Source organism: Sceloporus undulatus, chromosome 6 (genome assembly GCF_019175285.1).
Source record: "Sceloporus undulatus isolate JIND9_A2432 ecotype Alabama chromosome 6, SceUnd_v1.1, whole genome shotgun sequence".
In the NCBI taxonomy this organism is placed as follows: Eukaryota; Metazoa; Chordata; class Lepidosauria; order Squamata; family Phrynosomatidae; genus Sceloporus; species Sceloporus undulatus.
This window is the reverse complement of record NC_056527.1, coordinates 16,387,688-16,409,204: the sequence shown is the minus strand read 5'-3', so window position 1 is coordinate 16,409,204 and position 21,517 is coordinate 16,387,688. Positions and strand designations below refer to the sequence as shown.

At 40.7% G+C, this 21,517-nt stretch overlaps 1 protein-coding gene across 1 annotated transcript; it reads left to right on the top strand.

Moving 5' to 3' along the window:
• Positions 1 to 5,233: 5,233 nt before the first annotated feature.
• KLF6 (Kruppel like factor 6) lies at positions 5,234 to 18,599 on the top strand. The gene is made up of 4 exons (XM_042474649.1): positions 5,234 to 6,076; positions 9,749 to 10,328; positions 13,775 to 13,898; positions 16,005 to 18,599. Exons 1-4 carry the CDS (start codon positions 5,975 to 5,977, stop codon positions 16,054 to 16,056), a joined length of 858 nt encoding a protein of 285 aa, XP_042330583.1. The 5' UTR covers positions 5,234 to 5,974; the 3' UTR covers positions 16,057 to 18,599.
• Positions 18,600 to 21,517: the final 2,918 nt, after the last annotated feature.

Sequence of the window (21,517 nt, the reverse complement as noted above, 5' to 3'; positions counted from 1 at the left end):
CAGTCAAGAAATCATAAGGTGACTAAAACCTGGAAGGTCAACTAGAAAGGAACAAACCAAGATCCTTAAGTGTAAAGATAGACAGTACCATTGTATGCTTTAGTTAGGACTGTTCATGTCATCATGTTTCCACTTTCTGCATACAGTTGTGAAAGTTAGACAGTGAAGAAAGCTGTGAAGAAAATCATCTCAGTTGAAATATAGTGCTGAAGAAGAGTTCCACAGATATCATGGACTGCTAAGATGACAAATAAATGGGTGCTAAAGCAAATCAAGCCTGAATTCTCCCTAGAAGCAAAGATGACTAAACTCAGACTGTTGTACTTTAGTCATATTATAAGACACAACCCATTAAAAAAGAGTTATCTGGTATGATAGAAGGTAGTAGGAAAAGGGGAGGACCACAATCCAGATGGATAAACTCAATCAAGGAAGTCACAATCCTATGTCTGCAAGACTTGATATGGTGACTTGGAGGTGACTCATTCATAGGGTCGCCATCAGTCGAAGTCACCTTGACAACAGTTAACAACAAAACCAAAACAGAATCCAGGGGGGAAAAACAGTGTTTGGGTTTTTACAATAGTTGCAGTAGAAGGAAATGTACAATCTTTCCATGTCATAGAGCTGAGGCATGAGATTACAACTGTGTATGTGGTGAAAATCAATATGCAGCAAAATTCTTCAGCCTTTCACACCAGTTGTTAAATAGCATTAAATATCTTTCCAGGATTTATGGCTTGCAAAGCTTTTTCCACGAGCTGTTGGTGAGTCAATTTTAGCCCCACACAGTGGATTAAATGTTGACTCTATTTTTACTTTATTTGTATTTTTTTTTCCCAGTGACACTTATGTTTTCATATTTTCATTCTAAATTGAGAATTTAGAGCAGGCTAGATCCTGCTCAACTGGACACGAATCTAGACTTATTCTGGAATGAACAGCCCTTAACATGAGTCCAAATGACCCCCAACTTTGCCGTGGAGTTTCCCAGAAACTCCACTGCAGACCCCAGGAGCTCCTGCTTGCTCCTGACCCTTCTGCACTATTGCTCCTACTAGGAAGCCCCCCATTGTCATATCTGACATGTAAAGGGAGTGCCTAGCCACATGGGTGCAGTGAGGTGCAATTTTTGCATCAGACACAGCAATGGGGAGCTTCTCAGTCACAGCAATGGCACAGAAAGGTATGGTGCGCATGCCGGAAGCAGGTTCTCAGGCCGGCATGGGTGACAGCAATATAAACCCCTGCCAACCCAGGTGAGGACCCAGGCCAGAATAGCACAGACTCAGCCCATGCTTTCCTAGCCCATCTGCTCAGGGCCTTGGAGGAATCCTGCATGGCTGATTTGATTCTAGCCTTCTCCTTGACATGTTAGCTATCTACAGTATTGTGAAGGGAGATTTTAGAATAAAGAGCTTCCGAAGATCTGATCCTGCTCTCCATTTTTTTCTCTCAAGTGGGACAGTCTCAAAAGGACTGCTCCACATGACAGGGCTGAGCATTTAATCTGGTGTTTTGATTAGAAGTATGGCTCCTTCTTAATATCCATTTGAACACATTACTTTGATTTGTGGCCCAAACGCTTTTCCATTAGGCTTTCCGAGAATTCCAGTTCAAACAGCAATTGCTCTTCACAGAAAGATACAAGTATGTATGTGTAAACAATGACAAACAAGGCCATTTCAAAGATATTTAACTTTTATTTCAAGGGCAATTAAAATAGCATTTAAAAGCCAGTGTTTCTTGAAGGATGATTCTCAGATCACTTTTAATACGGTGTTGACATTAAAGTAGGAAATTCCTTGTCTCCATGTCTTTCCTCACAGGCGCACACCAATGACAACTGAGAACCTTTTATTTTGAGATCAGACTTGAAGAAGACTCCTACTCCATATAGGTCACATTTAAATAGAAAAGGGAAAGCAAGATAACTAACAAGCAACCATCAGGCTCACAATTTTTCTTGTGCAAAGCTTACAGGTATATGCCTTGCTAGAGATCCTCAGCTCCTGCACAACTCTCTCTCTCTCTCTCTCTCTATCTATATATATATATATATATATATATATCCTGCATAAACTCTACAATGAAGCCTTGATGAAGTATGGTTATAATAGTGAACAGGGACTTGGGAAATCCAGCTGTAAGTCCCCATTGAGCCATGAAAATTGACTGTTTAACCTTTAGCGGCCATACTTTCTGTATCTCTCCGCCAGACATCCCTAACAGGGTTGTTGTGAAGGTAAAGCTTACTGGAGGAAAAGTGGGACGTTAATGTAATTAATATAAGTACAAGACTTCCTGATCAATTAATCTCCTAATAATATGAGTGTTAAAACTATTTTCCTTCAGTTCTTTGGAAATTCTTTCGTACACTCAGCTGCCTTTAATTATCCTTCATCTGAATAAACACAAGAGATCTTCTCTTCAGTTGATACTGAAATGAGACCAGAAATGACCAGAGGGAGCATTTACCAAAACTGATAATTATTCATCTGAACTACTCTTCCTTCAAGAGACCTGATCTTCTCATTCCTGTTTTCATCTTCAAGTTGCACAGTTTAGATGGTGTCACTTATTAGATAATATTTAATTAGTAAATACAGTTCAGTTCCTGTCTTTGCGAAGATGTTCCATTATTTACCAATTAAATATTATCTAATAATCGACACCATCTAAATCTATGATGAAAACAGGAATAGGCAGATCAGGTCTTTTGATGGAAGACTAGGCTCAGGTGGCTGATTATTGATTTTGGTAGATGCTTCCTCTGGTAATTTCTGTTCTCATTTCAGTATCACAAAAGCAGTTGCAGGTTTGGCAGGAAAGAAATGATCAAGATCTTTAGGAAAGAACTTGTCATGTTTATAATATGTGTCCCAATATGACTGCCTTAAAACCCATCCTAATGTCTTGCCATTCAGCTGCACTGAAGACAGAGTACTGTGGCATTGGCAAACAAGATGCTGAACAATGATGTATCCAGCCCCCCAACCAACAATCTTGAGCAAACTACAAACCCCAGGATTCCATAGGATGCTATTGCTGTTACTGTGTACGCCTTCAAGACATTTCCAACTTATGGAGACCCTATGGCAAACCTATCAAGGGGCTTTCTTGGTAAGATTTATTCAGCGGAGGTCTGCCACTGCCTTCCCCTTAAGAGTAATCAGAGGGTTTATCCATGCCATCCTCTGTGGAGGAGAGGTCACTCAGTGGGTTTACATGGCAGAGATGGGATTCAAACCCTAGTTTCTGGAGTCATAGTCCAATCCTCTAACCACTACACCATACTGGATCCCATGGATGCACCCATGGGATACTTTCCATGGATATATCCATGACAGTTAAAGTGCTACAATTGTGTAATGCAAAACAACTCCTGCAGCTGCAGCCCAAAAGAGTACCTTGCTAAGGTTTGAGAATGCAAGTTTCTAGAGAGTGATGTGGACAACTGTAACAGCAGCAACTTGGTGCATGTGAGAAAAGAGGACACCAGTGTTAGCGGACCCTTGACAACTGTCTTAATCATGCCACTGGCTAACAGTAGCCTTACCATTACAATCAACAGGAGTTGCAGGATGCAGATCAAGGTCCTTACTCCTAATGCAAGCCAGGCATCCACGTCTTATCTTAAAATGCAATGGGATCTAGAGTCATCAAGCTGGAAGAGAACACAAAGGCCATGCAGTCCAACCCCATATTGTGTAAGAATACACAATCAACGCACTCCCCACAGATGGCCATCCAGCCTGCTTAAAAACCTCCAGACTCTGGGGCTGTGCAACTATTACCAAAAGTCTATTGATCGTGACTTTTCCAAACAACCACCAATTCATCATTTTATTCCCCACTCCCAGCTAATTTGAGGACTCCAGTTGTAACCTGTAGCAGTCTGGAAACATGGATGGATGGAAAAGATTTTCATTACGCCGTCCGAAACCAAACTGGGTAATTTAAAGACCGCTAGGGCTGAGAGATAACAACAAAAAGGCATTGAAACTAATTGCTTTATACATATACTTGCAAGTACATTGCTTGCTTTTCCAGGCGGTTCTCCAAAACCATAGGAGGAGGCTATTATAAAAGCAGGATGGGGGGAAGAGCAGGAACAATTTTTCAAGTCCTGGGTACCATAAAATTCAAAAAGGATGTTTGGAAACTGGAGCGTGTCCAAAAGAGGGCAACCAAAATGGTGGAAGGTCAAGAAACCATGCTCTATGATGAGCAACTAGGACAGACACTTAAGAGGCGATTTGATAGCCCTGTTTTAAGTATCTGAAGGGATGCCATGTTGAGGACGGAGCAAAGGATGCTCAGAAGGAAGCTGCCCCTCCAAGTTGATACAAAAAAATTAAATGTTTTTAAACCCAGAGGTTCAATTTTGGAATAAAACTGAGCCAGTCTTCCAGCAAAAGGGGACACAACTCTGTGTGTGTGTGTGTGTGTAAAAAAGAAAACTCTTAAGGCTTCAAGCAAGCAGCAGGTGCAACAAAGTGGATCAGGAAGAACTAAATTGAGAGCAGAATAAGGAAAGAACAATTAAATTAAAATATAATAAATGGTTTGCTTTGAGTATCTCTGTGCCCATGCATGCTGCAAAAATACAAAGGGGGGAAATGCAGGTAATAGGGAAAAAATCATGTTTCCCTCTTCCACTAAAGAAACAAAAATAAAAATTCAATTGCAAAAAAAATTCATTGCAAGTTTTATTCTGAGCCTTTGCTGCTTGAGCGGCTCAGCAGCGCCCCAGGCGGCCGCCTCTGTCATTGCAACCCCGGCCCTCCCTTCCCCCCGCTCGCAACGCGCAAAACAACAACCCAAGCCTCCCCGAGTCCCTTCTCGCTCAAACAGGCTCCCCGGCTTTATATACCCTGCTAAAAATAGCCCTCTTCCCTGCCGTCCAATCAGGCGCGTTCGAATTTCGAATCGGCCCAATCGTCGGAGGCGTCACGGAGGGGTTCGGTCACGCCAGGAGGAGCCGGGATGCGTCGCGGGCGCCCATTGGGCGAGGCTGACATCATTGGAACGCGGTGGAACGGGTTTGCGGGGCCGGGGATTGGACGGCGTTGGCGAGGCCGGCGTCATGGGATCACGAGGTGGTCGGGGAGGAGGGAGGAGAAGGGGGCGTGGCCAAAAGGAGGAGAAGGGAGGGGGGAAAGGGGAGGGGGAGGAGGGAGGAGTGGAAAGAGGAGGAGGAGATGCTTTGAATAGGGAAGTTTTGCAGAGGGCTCCATTCGCAGTCAGCCTGGTGTTTGCAAATATTGAGTAGGCTCCTGAGCAAGGGATCTGCTCCAGATGCCCCAGGAAGAGTCGAAGGGGGGAAATAGTAATAATAATAATAATAATAATTAATTTTTTAAAATTAAAAAATTAAATATTACAAAGAAGGAGCCACCTTTGCAAAAGGACTCTGCAAATATATATATATATATATAAATCTATATATATTAATGCTGTGCAATTCAACTTTGCATGCCACTGGGCTTTTTGGTCTTTCTCCTGGCTGGTTTTGTTGGAAAGCAAGCACCCCAAGAGGATTTAACAGCAACAGGGGGGGAATAATAATTTTTTAATATTTTTCCCTCTCTCCTTGGAATTTTTTTAATATTATTTTTATTATCATTATTATTTTTCTGGTGGTGTTCTTTGTGTTTTTATATTTTCTTTTTCCTTCCCTCTAGCAGAGGAGGAAGTGGGACTTTGTAAATAGCTGTCAGCCAGATTGAAGAAGCAGCAACCTCAGCAATAGCATCCTATATATATTAAAAGGCATCTCTCTCTCTTGGTTTCTATGACTTTTCTCCTGCTGCTGGTGATTTTTCCAAAAGACTTCCAGAGTGGACACTGACTTTTTTGTTTTTGTTGTTGTTGTGGAAGGTCAACTTTCCTCACCCCTCCCTTGACAAGACAATAATAATAATAACCACAAGAGCAATTGTTATTATTATCATTATTATTATCCAGAGACATGGATGTGCTCCCAATGTGTAGCATCTTTCAGGAACTGCAAATTGTGCACGACACTGGTTACTTCTCTGCTTTGCCATCTCTGGAGGAATATTGGCAACAGGTAAATTTTGGGGGGGATTAAAAACCTATGTATGTATAAATATGCCTATGTTGATGTCTATGGCTTTTGGAGTTGTCTTTCATTCAGTGCAAAATGAAATGCAGGCTTAGAAAGAGAGAGACTGAGATAGAGAGAGAGACACCATTTGCTTTTTAGGAAGACTTCAGGAACCCTTGCATTTTCCTTAAGATTGCAAGCATGCCTTAAGATTGCATTGTGTAGCATGGTTGTTATTATTATTATTATTATTATTATTATTATTTTAGATGGGATTTCTGGGGGAAAGAAGTCTCTCACTGCATTGCTATTCAGAACAGCGCTGTCAGCTCTTCTTGTGTGTCTTTTTTCTGTAAGCTTCACTCTCTCTGTCTTCCTTTCTTTTTTCTCTCTTGCATCCAAACAAATCTGCAAAATACCCATCTCCAAATAAATAAATAAATCTCTCAATAGATCATTCTGCCTTGAATCTAATTTTTTTAACATAAAGTCTTTCCTTTGCATTGATGCCAATCCAAAGGAATCTTGTCATTGGATTATTATTATTATTATTATTATTATTATTCCTCTCCTTCATTTTGCAAAGAGTTGAGGATTGGTTATTTTTTGCACTAAGTGTGAATGGTTTGCATGCCTGAGGTTAAGGAGGACCCAGGTTTTAACGACTTGCTGTTTAACTACTCTCTTCTTCCCCCCCCCCTTTCAGTTGTCAGTCATATGACAATGATCCTGTTTTCATTTCTTCCCTCCATTGCTTTGAGTCTATGGAGGAAAGATTGAGATTTGCAGCCTTTAATGGACATGGATTTGGGGGGGGGGGGGGGGGTGTCCCAGTTAATTGGATTGCTTAGTAAACAAGATTAGAGTTGTTGTTGTTGCATTGTCTGGGTGGCTTGTTTTTGTTATTTTTTAAAAATCATTTATTTATTTATTTATTTATTTATATTTGGTGGGGGGGGTTGACTTGTCCAGATCAAGTCAATGGATGTGTTGGTTTGCCAAGCTGTCAAGAAGAAGGTTGCAGTCCAAAGTGTTACAACCTTGGCCATGTTTTGCAATTACTATTACCCCCCCCCCCCAGTACACTCAAATTTATTTATTTAAAGGGGGATATTGACTTGTCCAGATCAAGTCAGTGAAGATGTTTCTTTGCAAAGCTGTGGCAATCCTGTCCAGAAGGTTGCGACCCAAAGTGTCACAACCCTGTCCATGTTTTGCAATTACTGTTTTTATTATTATTATTATTATTATTATTATTATTCTCCATTGGGTTCTCCAGTACACTCCAATTTATCATTTACCTAGAAGAAGAAAAAAGATTGTCTAAATCGAATCAATGGAGATGTTTCTTTATTGCAATCCTGCCAAGAAGGTTGCAATCCAAAGTGTTACGTGTTTTGCAATTCTATCCCCCCCCCCAAATTGGGAAAATATACACTGTATTTTTCTCCACCCCCTTTCTTTCTGAGGCAGCCCTGATAGTACGTGATTGAAATGGATCTAAGTAGTTTCCTCCAGGCATCTTGGAATTTCCCCCTCCCTTTCTCTCCTCTTCCTCCCTCCCCAAAAAGATCTAGATCCTGGTACCTTTCAAAAGCATTTTAACTGCTCCCCCCCCCCTTTGCTCCAGCTTTCAAGCTCATTCTCAGAGCTGCTTTGCATAATGGAGGCATTTTAAAAGCAGCCCAGAATATGAAAGTTTAACCAGCCCTTACTGTAAAGTCCCTTACTCTTTCCTTACTGATACACATCGCCTGACCTTCTTAGGGTTATTTTTATTTTAAAGTGGCTGTGCAGATCTGGTGCCAGATTATAGGGAAACCTATCAATATTGATTAAGGCATGCTGCTTTTTTTCCACACTTTTACCACTTCTGTTTATCCCAGCTTTGCTTCCCACAGGAGTCGAAAGTGACAGTCTGATCCTGTTCATAGGATCGGAGGCTAGCAGGGGTGCATAAGTTGTGTCCACCATGGTGCATGGGGGGAAAAGGCTGAATCACAGTGACACACTCCTTAAGATGACCCTTTGGCGGAGTTATTGGGACTTGTGGCATTTTATTTGGGGGGGTCAGCTTTGCTAATTTTGACATGAGGGAAGGACTCTTGGTTAAAAGGAGTGTTGGAGAACAATTCTGGAGACCAGGGTTTGATACCCAGCTTGGCCATGAAACCCACTGGGTGACTTGGGGCAAGTCACACTCTCTCAGCCTCAGGGGAAGGCCAGGGCAAACCTCTTCTGAACAAATCTCGCCAAGAAAACTCCACGATAGGAAGTTTCTGTACTTCGATTCCCTTGACTGTCGATGTCATAAAGCTTCATCAGGGTAACAAGGGTAAGATGTAAGGTACGTTGTCAATAACATGAAGGCACGCAGCAGCAGCAACAACAACAACAGCAACTGCTTTTTGGAGCGGGGCAGGAATTGTGTTCACAAACACCTAGGCCTTAGCTCTTATCCTTGTTGCCCTGCTCAAGCTTTATGATGTTGATAGTAGAGGGAACCGAAGTACAGAAACTTCTGTTCCCCTCCTGTTCAAAAATAACCGTTGCGTCGCTTCCTCCTTTTTTTGCTTCCAAAGCTCCTTGTTGTTTTGTGCGTATGCGTGGAAGGGTGATTTTTGTGTCACTCAAAGCCTTGTTTGTCTCATTTCGGAGAAAGAGTAGGGTTTTTCCCCCCTCCTCCTTACTATTATATGTCCTCTCGCGTATATATTTGAACCGTACATTTTCTTGGCAGAGAGTCAGGATTTTAAAAAGGAAGTCTCCTTTGGCATTCAGTGAAAGAAATAGGAGGATGACTCATACAGTTGTGCTCTCGGCCAGTAGATAAAAAGTTCTTGGGTTCGTTGTGGCGCTCCCAGCAGGACTTGAAAAGTTGTATTTTTCCCTTTCCTCCCTTCTTTGCCATTTCTCCTCTCTGTTTTGCTTCTCCTTTTTCCTTTTCACCTCAGCTACACACAATATAATTTTGAAGGTTTAGCTGGTGGAATGCTTAAGGTCACTTCAACCTCCACCAGAAGAGCCTCATGTTACGTGAGGCACATGCCAGCGTGCTTGGGAATGGCATTCTTTGCATGTCTCCTCTAGGCCGCATTCTCATGCGCAGGAAATGGCTTGGCTTTGTGGACAACCCCCTGAATATGGATAGTTGGCCACTGCAGCCGCACACGTCTCTTGAGTTTAAGTCCCAAGTAGTGTTAATTTCCCCCCGAAAAAAGCACAAACACACGCACACATATATGTTCCCCCTGGCTGGTGAAAGCTCCATTTGGCCATTCTCTGCAAACATAATAAAATTACTTTGTTTAATGAAATGTTGACTAGCACAAAGAGACACAATTAAAATGATGGGGGGAGTCAGAAGAGTGTGACTTTAGCGCTAGCTCCTTGAACATCTCCTTTCTAGGAGATGACAACTGAGTCAACGTGCGATGAGAAATGGCTGGAAGACGTAGGTGGGTTTGAGCTGCTGCCCATTTCTTGGGAATTGCATTGTTTACTGTAAAAGTCATCACAGGAAGGTTGAGTGGCCTATAATGGTAAAGGAGCCTAGCAACCAGAAATAAACACTCTTTGCAGGTTTGTGGCTTGGTTGGATTTCCATAGTGTGTGTTTTATTGCTATAGGTTCTTTTTTAAAAACACCAACAACAATGATGCTTTTATTTTGTAGACATGCTTAGAGCTGGAACGATATCTTCAGAGCGAGCCCTGCTACGTGTCGGCCTCTGAGATTAAATTTGACAGCCAAGAGGATCTGTGGACCAAAATTATTCTGGCACGTGAGAAAAAGGAAGAATCAGAACAGAAAACTGCATCTGTTCCAAAGGAGGACAGTACGAGTAGCCAGAGTTTAGAGACTAACAGTTTGAATTCTGATATCAGCAGTGAATCTTCAGACAGCTCTGAGGAACTTTCACCTACGACTAAGTTTACCTCTGATCCCATAAGTGATGTCTTGGGTATGGCCAATACGGGAAACTTGAGCTCGTCTGTCACATCGACTCCTCCTTCTTCCCCTGAATTGGGCAAAGAGCCATCTTCTCAACCATGGAATAGTGCACCCAGTGACTTGCATTCACCAGGCAAAATTCGTACTAGCGCTGGTGGAAAGACTGCAGAAAAAGGATCCTCGGCCAATGGCGATGCGTCTCCAGATGGGAGGAGGCGGGTTCACAGGTGTCAGTTCAATGGGTGCAGAAAGGTTTACACCAAAAGTTCACATCTGAAAGCACATCAGCGTACCCATACAGGTGAGTATCCTTGTGGCCTTCTGGAACTGAACATGTCTGGGACACCTGGTGTTGTGTCTGGGACACCTTTTGGTGTCATTACCCTCCAAAAAGCAAAGCAGGGAATAAATATGAAATATTAAACAGAATTGCTAGTCCTAACTAGATTAAATTCATTGAATCAAGAGGAACTTGGTGTGATAGATCTGCCTTAGGGTCATTATAAGTTGGAAACAATGTGAAGGAACTACAACAACGAATATCCCATTGATTCAATGATTGGTTGGGATTTACAGTTGGATTTAGGTTGAAATTAAGAGTGCCTCTTCCTTGTCCCTGTGTCAATTCTGGAATTCCTTTCTTTTATACTGGTTCATGATCTGAAGGCATATGACACAGAAATGAGGTACTACTATGCATGTTTGGCTGTAGAAGCTGGTAATCATGGCCACCCAGATGTTGAGCTACAAGTCCCTACAGCCCTAACCAGTATAGCCAGTGGTGAGGAATGTGGGGAGTAGCAGTTCAACATCATATGCAGGGTTGCATTATTCCGACCCTTGATCTAGACAGTCGATGGCTAGGAGATGATCTGAGCACCTTATATGTGGTTCTGCCAAAGTTCACTGGCTTCATTCATGAAACAAAGATAGGATTTAAATGTAATAAGGAAACCAGCTACATATTCCTGTTGTCTTGTGACAGCCAGTTAACTTTTACTCTTTGAGGCTTGGGCCCTAAAATGCTACATATGGAGTCAGTGGGGGGTAGTGGTTTGAGTGTGACTTTGGAGACCTTGGGTTCGATTCCCACTCGGCCATGAAATCTACTAGTTGACCTTGGACAAGTCACATGCTCTCAGCCTCAGGGGAAGCCAATGGCATACCTCCTCTTACCAAAACATGGCAAGAAAACCATGGTAGGTTAAGGGACTTAGGGTTGCCATAAGTCAGAAATGACTTGAAGCCACACAACACACACACATACTGATGGCTGCCATTCCACCTAGGTTCCTTATGGACTTCTGACTCCAGCTATTAGTTGGTTGTCACTGTAATCACCCTTACTAATATCATTCTCATAGTCAACAGAACTTCATGCACCAAAAGGGCATTAAAAATGAAAATTCCCTTTCATCTGCAGCTTTAGACCTTATCCCATGTTAACATCTAGTTTTTGCTGGCTGGGCAATTGCATATTCTCTAAAACTCTAAGGAAAACACTTCATGCTGGTAGTGTCATAATGTTGCACAGCTTCTGGAGCAAGAACCCAAGGCCATGAGATGATGCAATATTTGCTGAGGTTTCCCAGAATGCAAGGCATCACTTCCTCATTCTTTTCCATAAGCCTGTTGCAAACTTCTGTATACAAAGATTTGAAGAAATGAGTTCATTCTCCACCCCCATGCTTTGTGCATTAATGGTTCCTGTTTCTTTCTTTTTAACATAGGCTTGTGGAGGTGCATGGTAGTTTTTATCTTTTCTTTAGGTAAAAACTAGAGAAGGGATCTGAAACTTGGTGACCAATCAGAAACTGAGAAATTTCTCAGAAATGTGGAATTTTTTTATCTTCAAGGGACTGATTCTGAAGTGACTCAACCCTGGCCCCTTGAAACCACTACCACCAAGACTTGTGATTTTGCTGCAAACTCACCCCATATGCTTAAGCTAGAAGCAAAATAACTGTTTGAGAGCTATGCTTGGACTTTGTGTGTGTGTATGCACACACACACACATATCTTCAAGTCACCTGTCAACTTATAGCGACCCCATGAATTCCATGAGGTTTTCGTAGGCAAGGAATACTCAAAAGGTTTTGCCAGTTCCTTCCCCTGAAACATAGCCTACAGTATTTGTTGATGATCTCCCATCCAAGTACTAACCAGGGCTGACTCCACATAGCTTCCTAAATCAGATGAGGTTTGAACTTTGCAGGAGTTTATTATTTTATGATTTTGTTCACACTATGCGGATCAAATTTTACTACCATGACGATTGGATTTCAAATCAAAGCCCAATTCCTTAGCTTTGTTGGAAAGGATACAAGGTGTTGAATGGGCACTCCAGGGCTTGTTTAAATTTTTTATGGTGAAAGTAGCTCTCCTTTTGTTTTTTGTTTTTGAGCATGAATATTCTACAGTTCCTGAGAGTTGGTTAAATGTGAAAAGTAGCCAAAGGCCTGGTCCTCCAAGGCGCTGTTTCAAAGAGAAGAGAATGCAAAAAGGAGGACTTGTGCTATGACTCCCCAGCTCAGCTTTTGGACACAATGAGGAAGAAGGCAAAATGACACCATTCTGTGACCCATCATCTATGGAAATGAAACTTCTTTTAAAACTTTTTTTAGTAGTTTCCAAGAAAATAAGAAGTCCCCTTTTCAACAGTTAAAGCCGCAAAATAGGATCTGGAATCTCTGGCTAGAAATCTACTTTTCTAAATTGTTGGCTTTCCACTTTTAAGGCTAAACCCAAATATGGCTGCTGAAGGTTATATTAGTCTCTTATTCCTTATTTTCCCAACTTTTCTCCCCCTTACACCAAGATGTTTGAACCATGTGTACTTTACTCCTTTACTATTAACTTTGCTTTTTAGAGAACACCACTTCACTAAAATAAATGAGCCTTAAAGGTGCCATGTAACATCTTTATATTTTACAAGAGTGTTTTCTTAATGCAGTGTAAAGATTTTACTACCAGTTCAGTTATCAGTTCAGGGGCTTATTCTTTCAAATTTACTAGAGCTTTAAATAGAGAGGAATGAAATGAAACCTTGGGGAGAGCTAACATTTGGATGAAACTTGTTTTCCCCATTTGGTGGTTGGTAGTAAGGCTGTCATCTCCCAAACAAACCTAGCATCTTGGTTTATTCCTGCGTAATATAGTTCTCTAACTGTTGAATAGGGCTAAATTGACTTGAAACCAAGTAGTTTGCAGTTTGGTCTGCTCCTTGCCCACGTAATCACATATTACTTACTGCTGTTATAATAAATGGGTCTATTTATTGCTGATATTTTGTGTTAGGCCAACATTTTATGAATATTTATTACATCCCCCATTTCACTGACACATACCAATGTCATTTACTGGAACCTCAAAAAAAAAAATGATGATTACCTTTCATAAGGCTTCCATAACATGATCATCTGGAGGCAATTTTTTCTTGCCCCAGATGAACAAGTAACTAAAAGTTTTATAAGCCTGTATCCTATACACTTATGGAATTCCTAGCATGCAAGGCTTATATTACTGGCATCTTCCAGTCAGGCTTTAGTGTTTTGCTGCTGCAGCAAAGCTGTCAGTTTAGAAACATCTAAATTCTCCATCAGTGTTCTCGGAAGTACTTAGCATTCTGTTATGAATGGAAGAGGGGAGCCTTGTTTCCTGTGGAAGAAACCCAAGTGAATCAATACTCTTCTTCATTTGGAGATAGATACAGTTGATTAATAACCTCTGGTATGTTTTGTTTTGCAGGAGAAAAGCCTTACAGATGCTCATGGGAAGGGTGCGAGTGGCGTTTTGCGAGAAGTGATGAGTTAACCAGACACTTCAGAAAGCACACGGGTGCCAAGCCTTTTAAATGTAATCACTGTGACAGGTGCGTGAAGAGCAACTCCCTTTTTCTAATCTGCATACTTTTTTCCTCTCTGATGCTTCCGTGGAAGCATCCATGTCCAACCTATTCAGACATACGTCAGATGTAAACCATCCAACTTCATTGAGCAGCAAGCATGTGGCTTTATCATCAGTTGTGTATAGGTAAATAAATCCTTTGATTTGAGTGAATAATTTATGCCTCTAATTGGGGAAAGCCAGTTCCTTCAGTTCTCTATTTGCATATTCCATTTGCACATTCCTGGTTTGAAATTGGTGGGAACAGTCCCAGAGTTAGATCAACTGAAGTTTGCTGCTAATGCATTTTGATGGCTCTCACATGAATTTTGGTTGATTAGCAGTGCAAGTTCATAACTCCCAAGATCATAATGATAGTGGAACAAGTTGCTAGGAGAAATTAGTAAACTCTCATTCTGCAGTTTGGGTTAGCTGTCAATATTGTAGTTTTTAAAATCTAGTGAAAGTTGCAGGGAAAGTGTGAAACACTGGATACCTTGAAAGTGTTTTCCAGCTCTGCCCCCACCTTCAATCAAATTTTAAGTGTTTTTCAAACTAATCATTCTTCTACTTTGTTATCCTTGGTCTCTTCCCTTGTACATTTAGTTGGAATCTAGATTAACTCTCAACAGCTTTCTATCATGGTGAAATGTTGATAGCACCCCAGGGAGAAGAATCAGCTAGTGCAGTGGTGGCGAACCTGTGGCACGTGTGCCAGAGATGGCACTCAGAGCCCTCTCTTTGGGCACTCGCACCATCTTCCCAACACAGACTTCACTAGAGTTTGTCATTAGAAATCCAGAGGGATGTGGCACTTTGCAATAAATAAGTGGGGTTTGGGTTGCAGTTTGGGCACTCGGTCACTAAAAGATTCTCCACCACTGAGCTAGTGTGTTCCACCAACAGGTTCAAATTACAGTTCAGATATGAAGCTGCATAGATGGCCTTTGAGGTGCAACATATTTTCTTCTTCTTCATGGTCTTTTTCATGGGCCTGCTCCAATGCTAACATGCCATTCTGAGTTCCTTAGAGTTTAGAGCAAAATGTAAACATAGCTGGTAAACAACCAGATTACAGCCATTGTAGTATCACTCAGATCATGTTCAAACATGTGACTGTGATGCAACAATCACATTGCAGAGCAACCACTCCACAGCTTTATTCAGTGGTCATCTAGTTGACAATAACTTGCTGCATTCAAAGGTCAGCTAATTTGGATTGTAATGGGAGTCAAATTCCAGGTATTGCCTTTGCTTGCAAATTAAGTTTGCTACAGAGTTGCAAAATGTTTAAATGTACAGATTGAGTCTCTCTTATCCAAAATGCTTGGGACCAGAAGTGTTTTGGATTTTAGATTTTGGAATATTTGTGTATACATAATGAGATATCTTGGAAATGGGACCCAGATCTAAACATGCAATTCATTTATGTTTTGTATTCACCTTATACACACGGACCAAAGATAATTTTATAATCTTTTTAGTAATTTTGTGCAGGAAATGTAGTTGGTATATGCTGAACCATCAAAAAGTGAAGGTCTCTGTCTCAGCCACTCGTGGACAGTTTTGGATTTTGGAATATTTTAGATTTTGGAATTCCAGATAAAGGAGGCTCAATCTCTGTAGTATTTTCTTTTCTAGCAGCTATGTATGAGGAAGGTGACTGATAGCAATATTTTACAGCAAAGTGGTATAATGTTTGAATGCTGAACTGTTTCCCTTGACCATGAAACCCATGGGTGTCCTTGGGCACATCATATTCTCTCAGCCTCAGGGGAAGGCAATGGCAAACCTCCTCTGAATAAATACTGCCAAAAAACCCCTATGATGGGTTTGTGTTAGGGTCACCATAAGTCAGAAATGAGGTGAAGGCACAACAGCAATAACTGAGTCTGAGAATAATATGCAGGCCTCTGTTTCGGGCAAATCAAATTCCATGTTTGTCTCTTAAAACCTGCACCCAAGCATAGGAGTCTGGTGGTCGATCGCCATGCCACCTGCTATTCCCAATGCTAATGTGAAGTTTAATTTGATAATCCCCAATTCCAGTGCTCAAACTAACGGAACATTCTCTTCTGCTTCTTTGATTTAGGTGCTTCTCTAGGTCTGATCACCTGGCCCTTCACATGAAGAGGCATCTCTGAATGGGTGGAGAGGGCAAATCCTGCAGGCTAAGAGGCTTCAAGGTCAACTGGCCTTGAAAGAAGGGATGCGTGTTCCAGCCAAAGCATGCCACTTTGCACCCTAACCCAGTTGCCTCCAGGGCCTCTCTTCCTTGGAAGGTCTTCAGAGGGCTAAACAAGTCATGTAAGAAATGGCATAGTGACCGCACGGTGTGGGTCTCCTGCGCTGGTACCCAACCTTCTGAGTGGCTTCTACGCCTTCTGCCGTGAGCACGTGCACTGAGAATGTTAATGATTGGACGACTGTATGTTATTGAGGATCTACTGGGCGACTGTATGCTGAGGCACATTATTTTTTTGTTGTTTGATTGGGTTTTTTTAAAAAAAAACCCTTGTGGTTGTTTTTTTAACCAAAGGAGAGAAAGAGAGAAGGTCAGCTAAGTTGGGGGGGGGGGGGGGGGGGGAAAAATGTATGTGAGGAGTATATACCACAAGATGGGGTGATCACCAATCATTCCCAAGGGGCAGGGGCAAATGGGGTGTTGCACCTTTTTAAAAAGAAAGTGCGTGGGGGGTGGGAATGGAAGGGAGGGGAAGTCAAGTCAGGATGCCAGAATGGAGGGAGGGAACCCTTTATCCTGTGTGAGAGGAACTTTTGGTGTCTGGTCCAGCTATTAAATGTGCAATGTGTCAAGTAGCTTGTTTTACTTGCTACAGAGCTCATTTGTAATCCATTGTATAAGCTGTGTATTTACAATATAACACAACCTATAACTTTTTTCATTATAATACAAAGGTTATTGCATGGTTCTGGGGAACTATATGCTTTTCCATTCTTTTAATCAGGACTGCAGGTGTTTTGTTCTGTTCCCCACCCCGGCCCCTCAATTCCAGTTCAAAGCTGCTACAATGCAATTGGTTTAATGTTACATACAACCAGATCCAGATTTTTTTTTAATTTTTATTATTATTATTATTTTGGTCCTGTTGGGTGGATAAAACCACTGTAGGTTAGAAACTGATTTTTAAAAGAAAAAAATTCTCATGCAGCTATTATTTTTCTTTTATTTATGCCTTGAGGTCTAATTTCTGTTTTTTAGCTGTCAATGCACTGTTGACCTTAATAATGGTGCCTTATGCAATGCGATCTCTTGTCGGAGGTCTTATACAGGGGTATAGGTGATGTATGCTTCATTAAGGCTCTCTTGTCACCTGACACTTGTACTGTATCAAATAATATTTAGGAAGAGGTGGGAAGAACATAGACTGATGTTCAAGGTGTGCTTATAAAACATTCTTAAACTTGCCAGTACAATATCTCTCTTTATATATTTTTTCCGTTCCCAAAGTTCCATGGAATAATTTGACCAGATCTACCCATTTGAAAATGCCTGGTTTGGGTTTCGTTATTTTACATTTGACTTTGCACAACCCACCACCTTCCTTCCCCACCCTGAAAATATAACTACTTCAGAGGATATGATTTTTTCATGCATATTTAAAAGTGTGGGAATATGAGACACATTTAAGAAGTGTTTGCTTAAAAGGCACAAGTTCCACATCTATATAGCTAGCTTTCTCTTGGCGAAAACAGAAAGAAAATATATGGTTTGAAAAATGAAAAAAGCAACAACAGCAACAAAACGTTACCAAGTGGGTAGAAAGTTTGTAGTGTATGTATATTTGTGTGTGTATATAAATATATATAAATATATATATCAGTAGCTCTGTGTGTGTGTGCGCGAGTGTGTGTGCGTGTTTGCGGGTGTGTGTATAAATATATAAATATATAGATAGATAATAATATATTATTATTTTTAAGGGTTGAGTTGAACTCTGCTTGGAAATAGCCAAGGTTTTAAGGAGCCCTCTGTTTCCCTCCATTTTATATAAAGAAAAGCCAGTTATCAATACTTAACATTTCATCTGTTTTAACTTGTAGCTTTCTAAAAAGTATTGTGCATAGATCAAAGGAAGGGAGCAACCACGTGCTTTTCCCTTGTCTCTGTGAAGCTGCATCACTACAAAGCTGTTGCATTTCATTTTGGGGTCAGGGAAAGCATGCTAAACAAAAAATCTCTATGCTCAAGCAAAATCAAGCAGTGTGGGTCCTCCTTGTGTGGTGCAATGTGTGTGACTGCAGCTGCAATTTTGGGGCAAGTTTGTAATGGAAACCAAAAAGACAAGTTTTTACAATCCGTCTTTCTGACATCAGAGCAATGGGAGTGGTATTTTATCTTTAGATGGTGGTACATGTAGGGTTGCCAGTGTGAAAACCAGAGATATCTCCTGGCTTTTTAAAGCCTGTGTAGAAGAAGAAATTGTAGAAGGTGTTGCTTGTTATCTGGTTACCCTGCTGAAATTCCAGTTTCTACACAGTCATTGAAGAGTGAGGAGGCATCTCTAGTTTTCACTCTAGCAACCCTAGGCATGTGAGCCCTTCATCCTTTAACCCGCCTTGAATCCCATTGTGGGAGAAAGGTGGGATGTAAATCATTGAAATAAAATAAATAAATACAGTAGTTGGCTTCTAATTTCAGTGTGATGTTTCCTTCCCCCCCCCCCCCAAAAAAAATCTCAGTACTCTTACCACTTTTTTTTAAACATTTCCCTTGCTCCTGGTCTTTTCTCTTGTTCCTAGTGTTAGGCTAAATTATGATGCATTGTGTAGGATATTGGACTGGAATCACACCTAGAGAGCCAAGCTTGCCTATGTCAAGCCTACATCCCTTTGTTAATCCCAACTAGAGTAGACCCCCCATTGAATCAGTGGAACATGTAGTTTACCAAATTCCCATAAATTTAACAAGTTTTCTCTAGCTGGACATTAACAAATAGATTTAGGCCTGGATTTCTTCAGATCATCTAAAAGTACCATTTCCACAGCCACAGGTAGTTCAGTAAAGAAATAATATCTAGCCCCTTGCTTTTGTCCTCCAAGCTCTTTCAGGAGATCTAGAAACAAGCATAGTGCTTATGCTTTTGTTTCCTTTGGTGCTGACCTTTTTAGTTTGACAATGCAAGGTGGTTTTCTGCAAGTTTAGAAAGAGTCCTTCCTCACAAATTAAACCCAGCAAGTTTTACTGATGACAGTTGGCATACTTAGAGACCGCATCAGTAGCTCAGTTCTTGCTATTTTGGTCAGCTTTTCCTGGAAATGATGACAGAGATTACTAGATCTCAAAACCATGCTAGTTGACAACTGGTTGTCAAATTCTAAGCAATGCACAGCCTTACACAGTTTTTATTTTATTTTTTGTATGGCATTTTGATTTTTTTATATGCTTTGAATGTGCACTTTGTTGATGTAAAAAATACTCCAGGAGTATAATCTACCGTCTTATAGAGCTCTGCTCTAATGTAAATATGGAGCTTCCTTCATGCAGGGGAATGGAGCTTCCTTCATGGTTGGGGAAATAAACCCACTAATTTATTTAGATGAAAGGGAAAACACCATTTCACACCTGAGGAATTTTCCAATTTATAGTACAGATCAGGAATCACTTTGATCAGAATCTTCATGTATGGATCAAGGCAATTATAGAGGAGTTGGCTTGAGCATGAGTAGGATTTGCCTTTGAGGTCTTTTAAAAATGCATTTGTAAGATTTTCTGCTTAGCCACAATAGCAACAAAAGGAAAACAGGATTTTTTTTAAGTTCCTTGCATTCACATTCCCTAACCCCCCCCCCCCAAAGTTGTGAAATATCAAAAATTTTCAACAGGGCTATTTGCCAAATGTCCAAAATGAATAAATGGCTGTCCGTTTTCTGTTTATAAACAAGTACATTTTGTTCAGGTGATAACTGAGCCTCAATCAAGCTGAAAGGAAAAAAAATTGCTTGAAATTTCAGAAGAAAATTTCTATTCGTAACAATTTCTTTTTTTTTTCTCTTTGTTCGTTTGTTTTTTGAAAGCACCCTGTTATCTAAAGAATCTCTTTGTAAGATTTTTGTAAAAAAAATTGTTTTACAAGATTTTATTTGAAATTGTTTTTTGCAAGATTGTTATATTTCTGTATGAATGTATTTTTTATTGGAATAACATAAAAAAAGTTCTTATCAGCATCTTCAGTCTGTTTCTTTGTTTTTCTTTCTGGGTAATTAATCAATCACGGAACTTCTGGTGTCTGGATTTGGAATCCAGAATCCTTATTGAATTGCCACTTTTAGTTACGTTTTTGTTTTTTGTTTTTTAAATCTGAATGCTCTTAAGACACTGGCTTTTGATACAAAACACACTCTCAACACCCAGGATGAAGTATGAAACATTGCCTAACGCAGAACTTGGAACTTGTAATGTTACTCATACACCATCAACTAGGGATAAACCCTAAGTAAACTAGCACCACAAAAAAAGTTTCCATAAGATGTAGCTGTGTTATAATATAATGTGATTGTACTTTTGTTACTGGAACAAGGAGATAATTACAATTGCTCATAACTATCTCCATGCTATGGAAGAAACAACTACTCACACTTTATCCAAATAGGAAAACCATCCTACACATGCCACATTAGCTCCACAGTTTTTCATGATGGTCAATTCTCATAAGGAGGACAGTGTGCCATCTATGGCCCTTGGGACCCCTGACTGTTGCCCCAAAAGCTCTTTAGAAGCACCTAGATGCACATTTTTGACTATTTATGCCCCAAACTACCTACAAAGACATTGGTTTGTTTCCACCAACCCCCAAAAAACAAAATTGGTCAAAATAGCAGCCAGATGTGATATGACATTGCTTCCAGTGTACCGAAACATGCCATTGTGATGCTGGACAGATGCAGAGGGGATGGTCCTTACTCCCTAAGCTGTGGCCTACCACTGAATTAACAATATTTGTGGAAAAGCGAACAGGTGGTTATGGATGAGATATTAATATCAAAGTACAGTTGGTCCTCTGTTTTCATGGGGAGTCCATTTGACACACCCCCTGCGAAAACAGACTCGCCTATATTCAAGCCCCACAGACTTGAATGGGATGCATGCCTATGAACACATGCACATTGTGGGGGCGCTCCCTGTTGAAAATATTCATGCCCCCCATGAGTATTCAAGACCACAGACCTCAAGTCCGCAAGAAAGGAGGGGTGACTGTATATCCATTTGGCTTTCTCCTACATTCAGCTTGTTAAAATCACAAGCTTTCTGTACCAGAAATTCTACAAAAATGAACTGGAAAAAAATTCTTGCCCGTCCACACAGGGAAAGTTCAGAAAATCCAGCTTTTTCCAGTATAGCTGTTTATGTTGAACAGATGCTAAAAGAGCTCCTTTATGTATTTTTTGAAGGAGGTGATAACCATAACTGGTGACCTTAAACAAGATTGACCAGGTGTTGTCGCAACTAGAATTTGAAGAGTTGAGTGAACAAAGCACTGAAACAATGGATAAATTTATCAGTTTCCCCCGCTCAGATACATTAAAAATTAAAATGCTTTCCACCTGTAATATGATGAAGTAAATTCTTACCAAAACTGATCT